Source organism: Quercus robur, chromosome 5 (genome assembly GCF_932294415.1).
Source record: "Quercus robur chromosome 5, dhQueRobu3.1, whole genome shotgun sequence".
NCBI lineage: Eukaryota > Viridiplantae > Streptophyta > Magnoliopsida > Fagales > Fagaceae > Quercus > Quercus robur.
Genome location: NC_065538.1, coordinates 33,639,995 through 33,658,280, shown reverse-complemented (window position 1 = coordinate 33,658,280; position 18,286 = coordinate 33,639,995). Strand labels below are relative to the sequence as shown.

Here is an 18,286-nt window from a genome sequence, read left to right as displayed (position 1 = left end):
AATTTTATCAAGTATTTAATAAGATTTTCTAGTAATGTGTAGCTGTGAAATTCTTCAATCAATGAAGAAATATAATTCCCCTTGCAGCTCTTCACCAAATACAGGTAAACACAATGCACAATTGAATAGTAAGGGAAGGATGAGTTATAAAAAGTATTTTTCTTAAAGTACAAACCATGTTATCTAGAAATAGGGCAATCTGAAGTGCATTTGGATACTCCTCAAATTTCAAATAAATCATGTAGGCTGTATCTAGAACCAACATGTCATCAGGTCCAGGGAGGCATCTGCATTACGTTGCAATGTGAAATGTCATCAAGGGGGGGAGAGAGAAAGAGAGGTGAAATAAACAACCCGAGTCAAAAGACTGTAGTTTACTGAGCAATTATAAACTTAGTTTTGGTGCAGCATTTCATGCATGACAAAAAACTAATGTTGCAAGTTGCAATACTCTTTAGAAATAAGAACCCTAAGGCAAAAGGTTGTCATTTACTGAACATATTGGTATAGCATTTCATATAAGGCAGAAAATTTATGTTGCAATGTTCTTTAGTAAATAATAACCCGTTCATCTCAACCCTTAAGAAGCAGCAAAAGTGTTCCAATTATTATAAAGTATAGTGTTCCAAGTCCTTGAACAAGAGCAAGCTCATGTCAGGTGTCAATCTTTTACGTAGTTACATAGTATTCTCAAGGGATTTAATTTTTGAGCCCAAATGTAGATATCTTTTTATTTTAAGAAATAATTAAGCAGTGTTTCATGTGACTTGACCAGAAAAAGAGCAATAAATGACCAAAACAGAACTCAAAATTAAACATACTTAAAAATAAAATAAAATAAACAAAAAATTTAAAAAAAAAAACAAATAAATAACATAATAATAAGTAACACATGCACCAATTTGGTCTAACCATGAACCCCTACCCCCTATAAAAATCCCATGCTAGCTGGAGAACTGTAACTTTTAATTCCTCTGCTGTTTTTTTAATTCAGGCTACTATAGATGATTAATCCTTTTTTTTTTTTTTTTGTGACAAGTAAAATGATTAATCCATTGGATAAAAATCTCCACAAATTTATGGTATAATCCCACTTACCAAGCCGAACTAGTCAGATAGAGACATGTCCTTCGGAAATTCGTGCTGTCAACATGCTCTATTAAAAGATCAAGGTCTTCAACCTAGCATTAGTCAGATTACACACATCTCATTATTGGCCAAACACCAAGAGGAGGAAAAAATTGAGGGCAGGAAAGCACAATAAACAAATCAGATCAAAAGAGAAATACTGCTCAATACCTCCATTAGAAGATCAACAACTTCAGGCTCGGCATTGTGCTGCATTGCAATTCACAATGATTAGAACAAAACTAAAAACTAAAAACTAAAAATAAAATAAAATAATCCTTTCAAATGTCACCTATAGTCGTCATACTGTAACATGTTACTGAATCATACCTTCATGTGAAAAGCAACTATTTGTTGAACAAGCTCCATAAGATCCTTGATTGGAACTTCTTCGCTCTATTGTGGTAAATTCAAAGAAATTAAATATATTAAAATTAAGAACGAGTTCTTAACAATAAAGTATTGAAGGCCAAAGAAGATAATATTCTAGAGAAAATCCTCTATCGAAAGAGAATGCACCACTCTATTCACAGAGCAATGAGCATTATTAAGATGTAATACTACTCCAATACCATACCGCATAATACATATTTTCAAATTCAGGGAAGCAAGGATATCATAATACATAATAGTATAAAGTTTAAAGCACTTTAATCTGTTTATCAAGATGCATATGGAACCAAATTTTAAATTTTTTGAGTTGTAAATGCATATGAATAAAAAGTTGTATTTTACTGGTTTCTAAAAATAAGATTTATAGAATGGTCCTAGTACCCATAACAAGCTTTTTTCTTCATAAAGAACACGAGGGGTAGCATTGATTTCTAACCTGTCGCTTAGCATATTCCTGTGAAATTTCTCCAGCTACGTTCCTGATTACACATAAAAAAGAATAATAATCAATAGTGATTGAGGTTAATATTCATTTATATGGATTGAACTTCAAACACTACCATAACCTAAAAACCATACAATGAACTTTGATTTGACCATATCAAACTACCTACCACCACCTAAAAACCCAATAGAGACCACAATGTATTTTAATCAGACGACACTCACCTCACATATTCATGGCCCCATGAGCCAATATCACCTCCTGAACCCTCCAATCTATATTTTAAGCTCTCCTAAAAGAATTTTCAGCAATAGAAAAGCAATGAAATATATGTTAGTCCCAAATAACATAAAACGAATTTACTTTAGCAATTGTAAAGAGAATCAACTAAACAAATCAGCAAAAACAATACAATAAACTTCAGTCGTACCCTTTCTCCCTCAGCAGACATGGTGAGAGCCAGAACGGAGAGTATATCAGCGAGGTACTTCTGCATTGACAAAGAAAGTTAATTAGATAGGCTAGAATGCTACTTCTATAACACAACAGATGTCCAAGCAAACAAAATTATACCTTCAATTCCGAGTTCCCCATGGTTTCATAAAATGCCTTTAATGTTCCATAGTGTGGACGCAGAAATTTCAATGGCTTTGGGACCGAAGTCATGGAGCTTGTAGAGGTTCGGATTTCCTGCCTACAATTATCAAAATTTTACATGCTATTATGACATATGTTTCCATTCTATACAAGGAGCTAATGTTTTCAAAGTTAATCTAAAACCCCAGAAATGTTTTTATCAATCAAGGAACCAAATTGATGAATTATAACTTATACCCAAAAATGTTAACAAAGTCCCAAACATTAAACCATAACATAAAGATCAGAATTATATTAAGTGAAAGCAAATATTAAATACTATTACCTCATGCTCTCAAGCGCAACCTTCTGTAAGTTAGGGTCAGCATCCTGAACTCTCTCCACATACAGCACTTGTCAATTGTTGCTTCAGAGCAAGATCCTCTTCAGACTGACACAATACACAACATTGAAATTTGTTATGCGAATGACCCAACAACAACCAGAAATTGTTCCATAGTATTCCTAAATGCTTATTTGTGCAATATCTAAACTTTTATCTATCTCTCTCTCTCTCTCTCTCTGTGCAAATTATGTGCACAAAAAGGGTGTGTGTGTGTGTGTGTGTGTGTGTGTGTGTGAGAGAGAGAGAGAGAGAGAGAGACAGAGAGAGAGATAGAGAGGCAAAAAGACAGTGAACAATGTTCAGAAAAGTCATCTTACCGCGCAACGGACAGCTACTAGTGCCCACTGGCTTTCAACACCGAACAAAAGAAGATGATCCAATACTTTTTTTTGCAACCAATATACACATTACAGGATAAGATACCACCAAGTTAATGATTCTAAAGGAAGTAATTATAGCAGATATGAAGTTAGTAAGAAACATGAACCAGTGTTGCTTTATTTGTTAGCTTATTTGCATCTTTTCCAGGATCAGCCTCTGTACCTCCCATCATTAACAAATTAATGGTTTCTATTGCACTGAGTAGATTAATTGTCTACTGGCATGGCGTTTGTTTCAAGGAAAAGAAGAAATACCAGTAAGGCTTCTGTGACAGAAAATTCAAAGATCTCTGGTAAAATCTTATATACATTTCAGTATCTAACCTTTTGTTGGGTGAAACTGTAAGTACTTCCCCGTAGCTTCAGAATTGATATTATGGGGTCAAATCCCATAGTCTCTCAGTAGTATCTGAACCACACTTGGAAGCATTAGGAGCATGAGAGAATCTCAAGCATAAAATATAACACAACAGAGGCTGCAGACCTGATTAGATGCATTAGTTCGGAGAAGGTTGTTCAACAATTGAAGACAGTCCTGCACCATTACATGCATAATAGTTTTATAACCAAGATATTCGCAGAATTCTCAAATGCTTGTAAAGAAAAATAGAAATGAATAAATTGAGGAATAGCTAAACAGTCAACGACCATAAGTTGTTCTGTGATTCTGAGAAAAACAAAAAGTTTTGAAAATGGGACTCAGAATGAAGGCCAATGCACATAACTTTGTTTATTGTAACAAATTTTCTACAAAGAATATCCCCCTCCCCCCTTCTCTCTCTCTCTCTTCTATGTTAGGTGTTTGTCTGGGCAAGTAGAACCATAAAATGTTCATGCTTTCTTGTCACCTAATATGTTCAACTAGAATGTGTCAAATGAGCAACATAACCCATACAGGAGAGGACAGCCAAAGGATAATATAAAGCATGTGGGTTTCAAACTCAAAAAAATGGTCAAAACTACAAGAGTCCTTAATTTAGGCTACAAGTAGAATCATAACCGTAAATAAACAATGACAAAATACAACATTCAGACCAAAACCCACAAATGGTGCTGAATCTCAATGTAATTATAGCATATAAACAGCTCATTTAGCTAGCGAATTAGTGATATACAATAGAGTCACTTAAACACTATCATAACTTCATTGTTGAAGCTGCCTTAGTAATCCATGACAAACTACTCGATTGATTGATATAATTGAGAAAGTGTCACATTCAAAAGACCATAAAGGAAACAAGTTTTAAATTGTAGACACCCAAACAATAAGAAGCCATTTGCAAGACAAGTAATTTATCAATAAACAAGCTAGAAAAGTTGATTAAACTACCATTCCAAATTGAGTAACAGTAAATCACCTGCACAACAACACCACCTTCTGAACCTCCTTCCTCTTTAATGATGCTGAAAATCTTCTCAAATGCACCTTCAAAGACCACAATTTTTTGAATCTCCTAAAATTCACAAAACTGTATTAATTAGTAGGGAAATCAAACACATTTTCAAGCACAGGTTTAGCAAAACCATTAGATGACAAAGTGGCAGGAATATCTTACCTCAGCTTCACGGGTCAAATAAGTAAGCAACAGTAAGGCCTCGTTTCGAATAACCTAAGAACCACAATTGTTTTTAATACAAGTACAAGAAGAAAACCAAATTGATAAATTACCAAGTCCCAAGAAGCTTAAGCTTTTAGGAAATTACCAGCCACTTCAAAATTGACCTAAAAGCTGCCTCCTCCAAGCTTATTGGCATTGGAAAGGTTATTTGTTGCTACTTTTATTGTGCTGAACTTGAATTTTGGTGCTTCCGGCCTTTTCATAGCATCATCATCTTCATGAACATAATTAATGAACAAACCATAATGATTAAGTAATTATTATATGACAAATAATGCTTTTTAGCTGGTCATATATTGTAAAATAAACTTTGAAAATGTATCATTTCAGTTACCTTTTTTGGACCTTATGCCGTCTCGTATAATAAGGAGGAGGTCTTGCATGTCCTTCGTCAGATGCCTCGGGCCTAGCGTTGTATCCATGTTTGTGCCCTCCTGTCCCACAAGGAGGTGCCTTTGATATGCGTTTCGGCCGACCTTCTTGTTGAACAGGTAACCCACCAGCTTCCTCAACATGAACATGGGGTGGGGTGATGGCTGATGAAGGGTCAGTAGACATACTGCCAGAGGCTGGCTCCTGCTGTATGTCAGGTGGGGTTAGATGAATACCCAAGTCAAAGGATGGAATGGGTGACACATCGGGAAATGACCGTGAGGTGGGTGGACGAATGTCAGGCCCAACACAAGGATGTGGAGTCAATGGGGGGATGGTGGGACTACGAGATGGATGTAGGGTGGGTGAAGGGATTGTGGGGCTAAGGGATGGATGTGGGGTGGGTGGAGGGGGATCAGAGGTAGGGACAACTCGAGGGGTACGAACACGCAGACGTCTAGTGGGAGCTATGCTCGTGCTTGGGCTCTTAGTAGTGCTTGGCCTCTGAGTAGCTGCTGCGGCAGGAGTAGCTGCCTCCTCATTCGGGACCTCAGGGTCCCGAGGTCGTACACGGCCAATCGCCTGTACTGCAGTCAGTACATCTATAATATCCTGGTGGTCCTCCGTGCCCACCGGGTGACGGCTCAACAAACGAAGGTATCCTTCAATCTGCACATGGAAAAACCAAGTATATTAGTAGTGCAATACAGTTTATGTATGTACGAATGAACAATCAATGTTTTATGGGCCCTCTGCTTGTAGGGCAATTCAAGTTATTCCATAAAAAATTGGGAAGAAGAATATATACCATAACTCTAAAGGCTGAAATAAGAAATATGACCTTCGATTTTGAAATTAGATTTTGAAATCAACAAAGTTCTCTATAAGGTAAACAAATAAAGTTCTCTATAAGGAATCTTAAGTAGAAAACAACTTTAACCTACTTCTTTGATGCTAAGCATACATTGGACCACATATATCATGTTCTAAAGAGAGCCTACTAACTAGATAGTTTCGTTTTTAAGGCCAGTTGGCCATTTTAGCCAAAAACTAACGTAATACGATGTATTTTTTTTTTCCCTCTCCCAAATAGAGTTTAATTCATTTACAAAAATAATTTAAAACTAATTATTTTTTTGGACTTCAGCCCCAAAAAATGATGAGCTCCAAAATTTGACTTGATTTCTTCACAGTTGTACATCGGCTCATTACATTACAGCAGCAGTTTCCCTGTTTCATCACCTTCAACAAAGCTTTTGCGGTGAGTCTATGTTTCTCTCAAGCATTTTTAGTATTTTGTCTGACCAAAAAAAGACATCTTTTATTGTATACTACAAACCAAAAGATGAGCTTTGCTAATACTAAGTAAAATTGAACCATTTGATTACTAATTTGGTGGAATTAATGAGGGTTATTGACTGGTAGTTGAAAAATAGTTAATGGGTTTTCTGTGAGATGGATAGATTGAGCAAAATTTTTGGTCATATTTTGATGGCCAGAAAATATCATTTGAAAGGCTTTCAAATGATTGTGAGTAAGCTGGACTGTGATGGGTTTAACATAAAATTTTAGAGTTACTTCTTAAAAAATAATGAACGAAAAAGTTTAGTGCTTCCTTTGGTGTTTGTGAAAAGTGAGTGCTTTCTGGAAGTGGTATTGAAAACCCTCCAATGTTTTGGTGCTTATAGCCATATGAGCTTAGATACTCAGGGGATAATTCACTGAATATTTCCAAAATTATGGACTTTAAAAAAAAAAAAATTTATGTACATGAGTTATTCAAGGTGATACTGATTCTCTAGAAATGCGGATCTGTGCACATTTTTTCTTTATATCTTATAAGGTGGTATATCTTTGAAGTAAATGGCAGGTAAGGCTTTGTTTGCAGTTTTGAAAGAGTTGTTTTTTGAAATGGCAAAACTTCTACTAATCTTGTGCTTCTACTACTTGAAATACATATTTGATAATTGTTTAAAGAGTATCAACAATGAAATGATGAAATATATGACATGATGTGAATTGTGAAGTGTCTTCTTTTAAATTAGAAAATGCGAAGGACATGTTAAAAGAACAAGCTTCAAGTGTCTATAATCTCAATAAAGTTGGCTTTCGATGGATACATAGGATTGATATTTGATCACTAATTTGCTAGCAGGACCAGTTTGTAGGGAGCTTAAGGTGACAATGGAAAGCCAGGACAGAGATGAAATTCATAATTGTGTGATCAAGCTGGTAGTTTGCATTTCTTTCCCTTAAATTTTTTTCATTTTGGTTGTTGTTCATTTGGCATGGAGAAGCAGTGGAAGAGATGAGTATGTTGAACGTTAACTGCAGAGAGTTAATCCTCAAAAGCGAAGGGAGAAGGTTTATATTGGCTGTGGAGCTGGGTTTGGAGGTGACAGGCCAATGGCTGCTCTTAAGTTGCTTCAGAGAGTTAAAGAGCTAAACTATCTAGTACTGGAATGCCTAGCGGAGCGTACTCTTGCTGAACGGTATCAGTTTATGGTGTCTGGTGGCGATGGTTATGATTCTTGGAGTATGTGTCTACTATTCATACACAGTTCTAAATTCTGATATCCTTTTCAATAAAGTTCATATATAGTCCACCTTCAATCAACAAATTTTTTTTTAAAGCTTGGTGACATTTAATTAATGGTCTGGTTTATGTCCCCTCTAATGTTGCAAAAGTTGGTATGTGCACTGCCTAGCATAACTATTGAGAGGAACTCTAACCTTTTTGCTACATTTGTGGACTCCTTTAGAAAGTAAGTGTTCAGTTGTTTGTAAATAGGCAATTTACATATCCAGAGACCAGGGTTTCGTAAAACTCTGTGTGTTCACTCTTAATTGCAAAATGCGAGGGTTATATCATAAAAAAGCTATGACATAACTCTGTAAGTTGTCCATGCATGTCTTAATTTTGTTATGCTAATTGTATCTAGTCAGTTTTGTGATATATAGTTCTTATACTTTTTTCCCTGGGGTTATTCTCTGATACTTTTTGATGGTTTTGCAGTTTCGCATTGGATGCGTTTGCTTTTACCTTTGGCTATGGAGAGACGAACTTGCTTAATTACGAACATGGGTGCAAGTAAGAAACTAATATTAGCCAATATTAATTCAAATGGCACATCTCCTCCTTTTGTAAGAGAAAGGTGGAGGGTGAGGTTGTGGGTTCAAGACCCATTGGGTGCATGTGTAACTTCCTATAAAAAAAAAATTATAATGCACTTTGCTTGGTACTTCTTTATGCTTTTAATAGATGGCTTATGTCTTATTCTTTGCCTTTTGAACCTTTCTCATTCCCTTTCTAGAAAGTGGATCCTTTTGGTGCCCAAGAAAAGGTTAGGGAAATAGCTAGCAGCCTGGGGCTTAGTGTCTCTATTGCCGTGGCTCATGAGACTTTTGTCACAGAATCAGGTACTCTTAGTTGCATAAGAGAATGCTAAATGAATTATATAAAGATTGTCACATTACTGAAAAACCACTATTGTGCAACCTTTATATCTATCAAGGTCAATTAGGAAATTTAATTGAATACCATGCAGATGTTTCTTTCCCTTTATGTTTTGATGCAATGACTTTCAACTTACAACCCAATTATTTTTATTATGTATCCAGGATCACCATCCTCACTCGAGAAATCATATTTAATGGGAGGCGTAAGATTCTTGTCTTGCATGTTCTCTTCATTAGTATTTGATGTTCAAATAAATAAAAAAAACTTGTATACTCCTTATTTTTTTATTTTTCAAACTTCTGTTGTTACATGTTAGCCACATACAGTGTAGTCAAAGGCCATCTAGGAACTCGCCTAGACTCTTGCCTTCTAGGCAACCACCTGAGCACCTTAAACAGACTGTAAGGCATTTGAGGCAAGAGTCTCAATGAAATTCAGCAAAAAGGAAAAAAAGAAAAGAAAAAGAGAGGCAGTTTTGTAATTTGGCAAAAAAGGATAGTTATATACTTCAATTCAAGTTAGTGGGTGTGTCTTTCTCTTGCATTCTTCTTTCTCACCTCTCTTTCTTTCTGCATCAATTTAGAAATATATATATTTTTTTAGATTTCAATCATAATCTTTTAGCTTTAATAGTTGGTTCTCTCCTTTTTTTTTTTTTTTTTTTTTTTTTTTAATTGTATATATGAGATTACTGTAAAGTTTGAAAAATTCAAACCATGCCTAACAAGCATTAGATACATACAATTTATAATATTTATATTTAGAGTTCAGTACCTTGGTTCACTCAGGTGAGCACTTTTTTGTCAACTCACGAGGATGTGCCTTAAGTTCATTTTTTTTTCCCTTTGACTACACTGGCTACATAATCTGAGGCACCTTTTCATTAGCATGTGATGCTTGCATAAATAAACCTTTTCTTTTAATGAATTATTTAATCACTATTGAAATTCCCCTCTTTTTTATTACTACTTTGTAAATCTGAATCCTATCTTTTTGGCTTAATGTATTAAGGGTGCTAGTACATATCTGGGAGCTGCTCCTATTGTTGAATGTTTGAAGAAGTACCAGCCAAACGTGATAATAACTTCCCGGGTTGCAGATGCTTCCTTATTCTTAGCACCAATGGTATAAAACCTAATTTCTTCATATCCGCTCTTCTATACCCTCTTTTTGAATAAATTAGTAACATGTTTACCGAATTTTCTGAAACTGATTTTTATCAAATTTGTAATGTTGCTTCATGCATGCAATATTGTTTCATGCTAAGGAGTACGGTAAAATGTACAAGATGTGGAGAAGTTACCAGTATAGTCAATGTAGCACCAGGAACATCAATGAACCTCCGAGTCACTCTTTTGAACCAGTCGAAGTACTCATGCTGTGGAGGCATATCACCAAGCACTGCTTGACAACACCATTGAAGGCGGTTACCCCAATTTAGTAAATGCAGAGCATGTTTCCGCATCCAATCAACGCCCACCTTCCCCCTCAAATCAATGGCATGAAGCACGGGGTCAGTGTTAACATCTTCGGGAATTTCTTGGATCATCCCAAATTGACAAACGACACGATCTGGTGTATGTATCTCTACTAGGTGGAAACATACAAGCGGCACCGTTGCCGTCCACACAGCCCCCCCTGCAACGCACCATGGCGGAAGGTCCTCAAAATCGGCTTCATACGGCTGCCACACCACCTACAGTAGCCCAAAAACAAGTACGCAACATATTAGGCAACTATGTTTATATTTCAAAATTCACCAAACATATATCTTGTTCCTAAACATGTTAACATGTTAAACAAGGCATTTTCATACCTGGCTTGGCAGCATTGAAGCTATTTGCTGGCGATACCTATCCCTGAAGATGTGGGCAGGCCTGTTTTTCTTGTTTGGGACCCACGCCCACCTACAAGTGTTGTCAAGAACAAAAGATCAATATTTATAACTTTCCTACTAAGATAATGTCATGACTAAAACTATAATGTTATCACATATAACTACTAAGATAATGTTATAGATAAAAACTAGGCAATTAATAATATCACTACAATAAGAAATAATCCTTATAAGGTAGAGACTTACTTCAGGTACAGAGGACCACGCGCTGAAGGACCATAAGTGCCTACTGGTGGGCCACGCTCAATTGCCGGGCACAAATAAGGGAACCTGGCCCATACCCAATACTGCACCAACAGTAAGCATCCACCAATTTGACTGGTTTCCTTATGGCTTGCCCTGCATTGCTCTCGGTACAACCATGCAAGGCAAGCACTCCCCCAACTGTACCTTCGTGGGTTGCGAAGGTCTTCCAACTGCTGCACCCACATTAGATGCACCCTATCGCCAGATTTGTCCATGAATATTGTGTCCCCCAGTAGCGCTAGGATATAGCATCGTGCGTATTTATGCAGCTCATCCTCTTCGGCATTAGGCGGCAATGGATTAGCAACTTGCTCCAAAAGCCGTTTGATGAGAATCCTTTGGCCATGAAGTTCCTTATGCTGGTCTTGAGTTATAGGTTGAAAGCCAAGGAACTCCTCGCACATAGTCATCCAAGTTTTCTGTGTGCTCCCTGTTACAGCGTCACCATTGATAGGAAGCCCGAGAATCACCTCCACATTCTACAATGTAATGGTCATCTCACCATGTGGCATGTGGAAGGTGTGAGTCTCGGGCCGCCATCGCTCCACTAAGGCTGTAATTAGGCCGTGGTCAAGCTCTCTACCCGGCTGCCTTAGCAGTCCCTCCAAGCCCAATGCCTTAATAATGTCAACAACTCGATCATCTACCATTGGTTCTCGATTGGAGAACTCTTCAGTACGGCCACGGCAAGTAAGGGCCCCTGGATCCTGCACAAAACGAATCCTTGGATTAACATATGACAAACGTCTGCATGTATATTGCATGAATTAAATACGTGTACATTTTACATAAATATTTATTGCTGTATTGTACCTGCCCATTCCAAATAGCTTCTGACCGATGGGTGGACTGCAACTTTAACACCGAATCGTCAATAGGGCTAGGCCGTGTATGGTCAATCCGTCCAGCATTTGCAGCATCCATACTGCACAAGAATGATAAGCAATTAGCACGTAATATTGACATTGCAAGTAAACATAGATATGATGGTGCAAAAGTTTTTTCTGAGCTAAATAAAACAAAAATATGATAATTTAATATTTTACTAGCTATATAAACTTGCTGATTAGAATCTCAATGAGATCACTTAGGTCTAACTAGAATTACTATACTCCAATGAGAACACTTTTTTTTTTTTCGAGAAAGAAGTCAATGTAATTTATTAAGAAAAACCCGATAAATCGGTTTGGAATACAGAATAAAATTGTGGAGGAACATCCTCCATCCAAACTAGAAAATCTGGTATGCCAACTGCATATCTAGCCAGACAATGTGCTAACCTGTTGCCTTCCCTCTTTGTATGAGAGTAACGCAACTCATCAAAATGTTGGGACAAAAACCTTGCATCCTCCAAAAGTAATCCGTATGGCACCAAAACCATCCTATCCTCCCTTAACCCTGCAATAACATCCAATGAATCTCCCTCTAACACAGCCCGGTTCACCCCTACATCAGCTGCAAAGGAAAGAGCCCATGTCGCAGCCATAGCTTCGACCTCGGGAGCTCCTAACATCTGGTGCACCACCTTCGAACATGCAGCAATAACAAGACCTCTGCTATCTCTAATAACCACTCCTATACCAGACTTCTTTTCCGTTGGGAAAATCGCTCCATCAAAGTTAATCTTGAAATTACCTGATGGCGGAGGCTTCCACTTACATCTGGTTGGTTGAGAGCGCAGGGGAACCGGATTAGGACTGCTCTGTCTTGCTTGGTACTCAGCTAGCCACTGTTTAGAGAGAAGCGCAATCTGATGGATGGCATCTGCTGTTTGGTTAAGCCGCACACGGTTCCGCTGGTTCCAAATGGACCAAACCGTGACTGCAAATAATTCCAGCAGCTGTGTGTGTTTGATTATCCAAGATAAAAGTTCTTTGAAGTTTAAGAATTGTACTTCACCTCTAAAACTCCACCGTTCCGGCTCTGCCCAAACCAAATCAAGCTCAGAGCACGACCACAGTGCGTGGAGAGAATTTTCTGTTTCAGCTCGGCACCTCACGCATATATCATCCTCTGTAATTCTGCGTCGAAACAGAGCATGTTTGGTTGGCATGGCTTCACGGCACGCCCTCCACAAGAAAGTCTTCACTTTTTGTGGCACATTCATGGACCATATATGCTTCCAAACTTGTGTATCTTCAGTTGTTGCTGAGTCATGAGCTCTCACCATCATTTCTTCCTCCGTTTTAAGGAATTGGTATCCGGACTTACAGGTGTACAGCCCGTTGCTTGAATAAGGCCAAAACAGAATGTCCTCCGCCTCAGTTCGGCCTAGTGGAATTTGCATGATTAATTCCGCTTCTTCCTCATGAAATAAACCCTCCACCATCTCCACATTCCATTGCCTAGTTTGTGGATCAATGAGGATATCCACCGTTGAGTCTTCAAAATCTACTATTGGACAATTAGATAACAAGGGAGGATGCTTCCTTGGCAGCCAGTGATCCTGCCAAACTCTAATTTTTTTTCCATTGCCGACCCGCCACCTCGCTCCCCTTTGAATCACATCCCTCCCAATGAGAATGCTTTTCCATGCATAAGAGCCCAATCTTGAATCCTTAGCCTCCATGATTGTTGTATTTGGAAAAAACCTTGCCTTGAAGACCTTGTAGAAGAGAGTGTTATGGTCATGCAAAAGCCGCCAAGCATGTTTTGCTAGGAGTGAATCGTTGAACATGGCAAGATCTCTAAAACCCATACCACCCACTGCTTTTGATTTAGTTAAGTCATCCCATTTTACCCAATGAATTTTCCTCCGGTCACCTCGTTGCCCCCACCAAATTTTTTTTATCATAGCTTCAATCTCATCGCATAGTCCCAAAGGAATTTTGAAACATCCCATTGTGTAAGTTGGGATAGCTTGGATGACTGATTTTATCAACACTTCCCTACCTGCTTGTGAGAGTAGCTTCCCTTCCCATCCTTGAATTTTTCTCCACACCCGCTCCTTGATGTAGTTGAAACTTGCTTTCTTCCCTTTCCCAACAAAGGAAGGTAGACCCAAATACTTCTCATACTGCATGATTTCTGGAACTCCCCAAGCTTCTTTGATGTTATTCTTTATAGCAGCATCAGTAGCTTTGCTAAAGAAAAGGGCTGTTTTGACTTTGTTAATTTTTTGTCCAGAAGCCTCTTCATAAGCATCCAAAATATCCAGCACCCTCCTACATTCCTCTATGGTTGCCCTGCAAAAGAGAAGACAATCATCTGCAAAAAGCAAATGTGTTAGTTTTGGGCCTCTCCTACATAAGGAAAAACCATGGATATCACCATCCGTCTCCGCTTTTTTAATCAACCCATTGAGCCCCTCCGTGCAGAGTAAAAACAGGAAAGGAGATAATGGGTCTCCTTGCCTTATACCCCTTGTCGGGTGAATCAAACCACTAGGCTCTCCATTAACCAAAACTGAGTAAGTGACTGTGCTCACACACACCATAATAAGATTAATCCACCCTTCATTAAAACCCATCTTCCTCATAATCCCCTCAAGGAAATGCCACTCAACCCTATCATAGGCCTTGCTCATATCTAGCTTAATGGCCATATAACCATGACTACTAGAATTATATCTTTGCAAGCAGTGTAAAGTCTCAAATGCCACCATGATGTTATCAGAAATTAATCTATCCTTAGTAAAGGCAGATTGGTGTTCAGAAATGATGAGAGGTAGTATTTTCTTCAAACGGTTTGCTAACACTTTGGAGAAAATTTTATACAAAACGTTGCAAAGGCTTATGGGACGGTATTGGTGAACATGTTCGGGAGAATTAGTTTTTGGGATAAGTGTAATAAAAGTATGGTTTAGGGGAGTAGGTAGAGTACCTGAATTTAACCACCTCAAAATGGAAGAAGTGACATCATCGTTTACTGTGCCCCAAAAATGTTGGTAGAAAAGGGGGGGCATTCCATCCGGTCCAGGAGCTTTTAAAGGAGCCATTTGATTCAAAGCCACTTGAACTTCACTTGCATCAAAGGCACGACTAAGTGAAGAATTCATCTCATCTGTAATAACATTAGGTACAAACTCCAACACTCTTGCAAACCCATTATATCCCGAAGAAGAGAAAAGTGTGTTAAAGTAGCTGACAAAAACAGGTGCTATCTCCTCCGGATGGACCTTCCAATTACCATCTCCATCTCTAACTCCTTCAATCAAATTTTTCCTAAACCTCTTCGTGGCACAACTATGGAAGTTTTTCTTATTTTTATCCCCTTGCCTTGCCCATAGTAACCTCGACCTTTGGGCCCACATAGTTGCCTCCCTATCCCTCAACACTTCAATATCCTTCTTCAATTGCCTAACCCGAGTATTATCCCCACTAAGGACAGCCACCCCTTCGGCCTTGAGGAGTAAATTCCTCAATTTATCCAACTCCCTCCGCACATTTCCAAAGACATTCCTATTCCACCAACACAGATCCCTACCACACTTCTCCACCCTTTGTAAAATACCCACACTAGACTCCGCGGTACTAGAGTTATGCCATATTGCTTCAACAATTTCATTACAACCCGGATTGGAAAGCCACATCTCCTCAAATCTAAACGGCTTCTTTCTATTATGTGGTTCCAAACCCGAAAAAATAATGTGAAGGGGGATATGATCAGAAGAATCACAACGCAAGTGATGAACCTTAGTCCCGGGAAATTTCAAAAACCAATTGTTTGTTGCTAAACCTCTATCTAATCTTTCCCATATCGAGCTTCCATTCTCAAAATGTCTAGCCCATGTGAATTTAGGACCCACATATCCCAAATCCATAAACCCACACTCATCTAATACTTCTCTAAAAAGTTGCATTTGATTGTGAGGCCTAATTCCCCCTCCCACTTTCTCATCTTGCCTAATGATCTCATTAAAATCCCCAACACACAACCATGGAGTATTAGAGTGAGAATTGAGGTACCTAAGTTGATCCCATGCTTCAGTTCTCCTTGCTGTCTCTGGTTCACCATAAAAACCTGTCAAACGCCATTCATCTCCTGAATCCTTATTGATGACTGCATGAATATAATACTTCGAAGAATCCACTACTGTCAGATTGATCAAAGACTTCCAAAATAAAGCCAATCCTCCACCTCTCCCTTCCCTTGGGACTACCCACCGATGGTCAAACTCAATACTTCTTTGTACAATTTCTAGCCTTGCATCATCTGTGAGTGTCTCGGCCAAAAACACTACAGAGGGATCTTTTGCCCGTGTAATTTCCACAAGCTCTCTTCCTGTACGTAGGTTCCCAAGCCCACGATAGTTCCATACTAAGCAACTCATTGCTCCTGGCAGGGCTGATAATCAGCCTCCGCCAATAAAAATAAACCTTCATCATCTTTCTGAGACACTTGAAGCCGCTTTGATGGAAGTTCAAAAAAAACACTTGAGACATGAGAATGAATAGGCCTTTTTCTTCCTGTGGTAAATTCAGTAGTTGTGATTTCAGTTGTTGTTTGTGGTCTGCTCCTACGGGTCCAAGAAGGAAGAACACGTCCCTGAACATTATTCTGTGAAACCCTATCAGGCACGTGAGAAAGTGTTACTGCACTTGGCTGACTTGGCACGTGAGGGAGAGGTGCTTCACTTGGCTGCCTTGTATTTGTTCCACTTAAAGAGGCACGTGACTTGGAGAATTCAGCTATATCTGGACTCATTCCAGACTGCTCTGACCTTGATGATTCGTTAACTGTCTCTTTTAAGGCAGAATCAATTCCATTTAAACAGCTGGGCGGCCCATTTAAAATAGAATTTAAAGGCAGCGAGAAAACCGGACTTGCATGATCAGTGTGTTTCATTCCTTTTTGGCCGTTGCCCATTGAATGCGTAACAGCTCCTTGCTTGTAACGGTCACTGCCGTTTGTGTCATGCTCCGATTCAGAGTTACCACCGGACTGGTTCTGAACGTCAGGTTGCTCCTCATCCATCGGCTGAGATGTTTGTCCAGCCTTCGTACTCATCTTCCTCGTAGAATAATAACCCGGCACCACAATGGTATTTTTTTTTGGATGCCATGAATGGAGGAGCACGTAAGCTGGGACCAAACTCCTTTTGGTCATTCTTTAAAGTCCCCTCACTTTCGATCCAAATGTCGTAGTCCCTGTCATCATGCGTAAGTCTACCACACCAATAACAGATGTTTGGCAATCGCTCGTACTTGAATGAGACCCACACTTGTTTATCATCTTTCAACGAGATAAGTCGCCCTCTGCATAACGGCATTGTGATATCAACTGAAACTTTGACTCGAATAAAGTGACCTCCATCATAAACCTTCGAATCCGACTGCTTGATCACCTCTCCCACCCCTCCACATATTTTTTCCGCCGCCTCAATGGTCATATACCTCAACGGGAGTCCATGGACTTGTACCCAAAATGTAGTCCTATCATACTTGATGTCCTCAAGTGGTCTATCATTGTCATAGCGCTGCATAGCAACCAAGTGCTTATCAAAACTCCACGGCTCGCTGCCAATGATCCTATCTACATCATCTTTGTCTTCGAAAGAAAATAAAATCTTATGATCACCAATATTCTGGATTTTGAAACCCCTTCTTGCTCGCCACAAAGGATTAAAAGTTCTAGCAATCGCTTCAGCATTAAGGGCTCTTTTAGTCAGAAACTTTGCTGCAATGGAGAAGGTTTTTACACCATCTTCTGGCATGAGGCAGCAACCTGGCCCTTCTCTCTCAGATAGAGAAAGGCGTGTCCAAGATTGGGCAAGATCCTCCATAGAAACTGTTTCCCTCACCCCTGAAAAAAAAAACACCACTAGCCGAGGAATACACTTGGTACTCCAATGAGAACACTTAGGTGTTCATAACCTTCCCATTTTTTTCCCTATATTGAATAATGGTCCAAAGCCACACATAAGTGGATTGGATCCATATGATATTGCAGTAAGACATAATCTTAAATGGAGGATATTTTGACTTTTCTCTATTTTATTTTATTTTATCCCTTCGGAATGAGAAATCTTATGCAAAAGGTTGGTAAAAGAGGAATGCCGATGTAGACAAATTGTGAAGTAGCTAATGACTGATCAAAAACAAAAAAAAATAAGAAGGGGAGAAAAAAATAAAAAAGAAACAAAAAAGAAGTGGCTAATAAGCCAGATTCTAATGACAAGTTGACAACGCTAGTAAAGATAGCATTTAAAGTGGTGTTGATACAACTTTGGTGATAATTGACAAATCATGCTTATACTTGAAAAATAATATGATGTGACACATTATTTGTGTTTTATACTAATATTAATGACCAAGAAAAAAATTTGTTGACTTTTCCATAGCCAACTTAGAACCCAGTTCTAAATCAGACTAAATTGGATGAGATATGCTTGTTTGAACATCTAAACTTTCTAGAGATATTGT

The 18,286-nt window shown here is 38.5% G+C and overlaps 5 protein-coding genes and 1 long non-coding RNA gene across 7 annotated transcripts; 1 reads left to right on the top strand and 5 right to left on the bottom strand.

The window, feature by feature from the left end:
- Positions 1–1,028: 1,028 nt before the first annotated feature.
- On the bottom strand, positions 1,029–2,997 carry LOC126729066 (26S proteasome non-ATPase regulatory subunit 2 homolog A-like). Its single transcript, XM_050434807.1, has 8 exons — positions 2,889–2,997; positions 2,540–2,660; positions 2,397–2,456; positions 2,191–2,258; positions 1,958–2,000; positions 1,459–1,524; positions 1,300–1,338; positions 1,029–1,181 (listed from the first exon to the last, which is right to left on the bottom strand). Exons 1-8 carry the CDS (start codon positions 2,891–2,893, stop codon positions 1,095–1,097), a joined length of 489 nt encoding a protein of 162 aa, XP_050290764.1. The 5' UTR covers positions 2,894–2,997; the 3' UTR covers positions 1,029–1,094.
- A 433-nt stretch (positions 2,998–3,430) lies between these two features.
- On the bottom strand, positions 3,431–4,985 carry LOC126729065 (uncharacterized). Its single transcript, XR_007656478.1, has 5 exons — positions 4,885–4,985; positions 4,687–4,782; positions 3,813–3,863; positions 3,653–3,737; positions 3,431–3,543 (listed from the first exon to the last, which is right to left on the bottom strand). It is a non-coding gene; the product is annotated as an uncharacterized LOC126729065 (long non-coding RNA).
- Positions 4,986–5,455: 470 nt separating this feature from the next.
- On the bottom strand, positions 5,456–10,534 carry LOC126728127 (extensin-like). Its single transcript, XM_050433996.1, has 3 exons — positions 10,083–10,534; positions 5,528–5,988; positions 5,456–5,483 (listed from the first exon to the last, which is right to left on the bottom strand). Exons 1-3 carry the CDS (start codon positions 10,326–10,328, stop codon positions 5,456–5,458), a joined length of 735 nt encoding a protein of 244 aa, XP_050289953.1. The 5' UTR covers positions 10,329–10,534.
- Positions 6,421–9,925, top strand: LOC126725817 (uncharacterized). Of its 2 annotated transcripts, none has more exons than XM_050430772.1 (7): positions 6,421–6,580; positions 7,475–7,551; positions 7,654–7,855; positions 8,336–8,410; positions 8,638–8,739; positions 8,941–8,981; positions 9,791–9,925. In XM_050430772.1, exons 2-7 carry the CDS (start codon positions 7,504–7,506, stop codon positions 9,908–9,910), a joined length of 588 nt encoding a protein of 195 aa, XP_050286729.1. In that variant the 5' UTR covers positions 6,421–6,580; positions 7,475–7,503; the 3' UTR covers positions 9,911–9,925. The 2 variants fall into 2 exon arrangements, with proteins under 2 accessions (XP_050286729.1, XP_050286730.1); XM_050430773.1 differs by having other exon boundaries at positions 6,425–6,580; positions 7,472–7,551.
- LOC126728126 (uncharacterized) lies at positions 10,456–16,194 on the bottom strand. The gene is made up of 6 exons (XM_050433995.1): positions 12,203–16,194; positions 11,736–11,847; positions 11,425–11,629; positions 10,863–11,352; positions 10,596–10,686; positions 10,456–10,515 (listed from the first exon to the last, which is right to left on the bottom strand). The coding sequence occupies exons 1-6, from the start codon at positions 16,192–16,194 to the stop codon at positions 10,456–10,458; spliced, it is 4,950 nt and encodes a 1,649-aa protein (XP_050289952.1).
- Positions 16,195–16,830: 636 nt separating this feature from the next.
- Positions 16,831–17,646, bottom strand: LOC126728125 (uncharacterized). The gene has a single exon (XM_050433994.1). It carries the CDS (start codon positions 17,644–17,646, stop codon positions 16,831–16,833), a length of 816 nt encoding a protein of 271 aa, XP_050289951.1.
- Between the last annotated feature and the right edge of the window lie 640 nt (positions 17,647–18,286).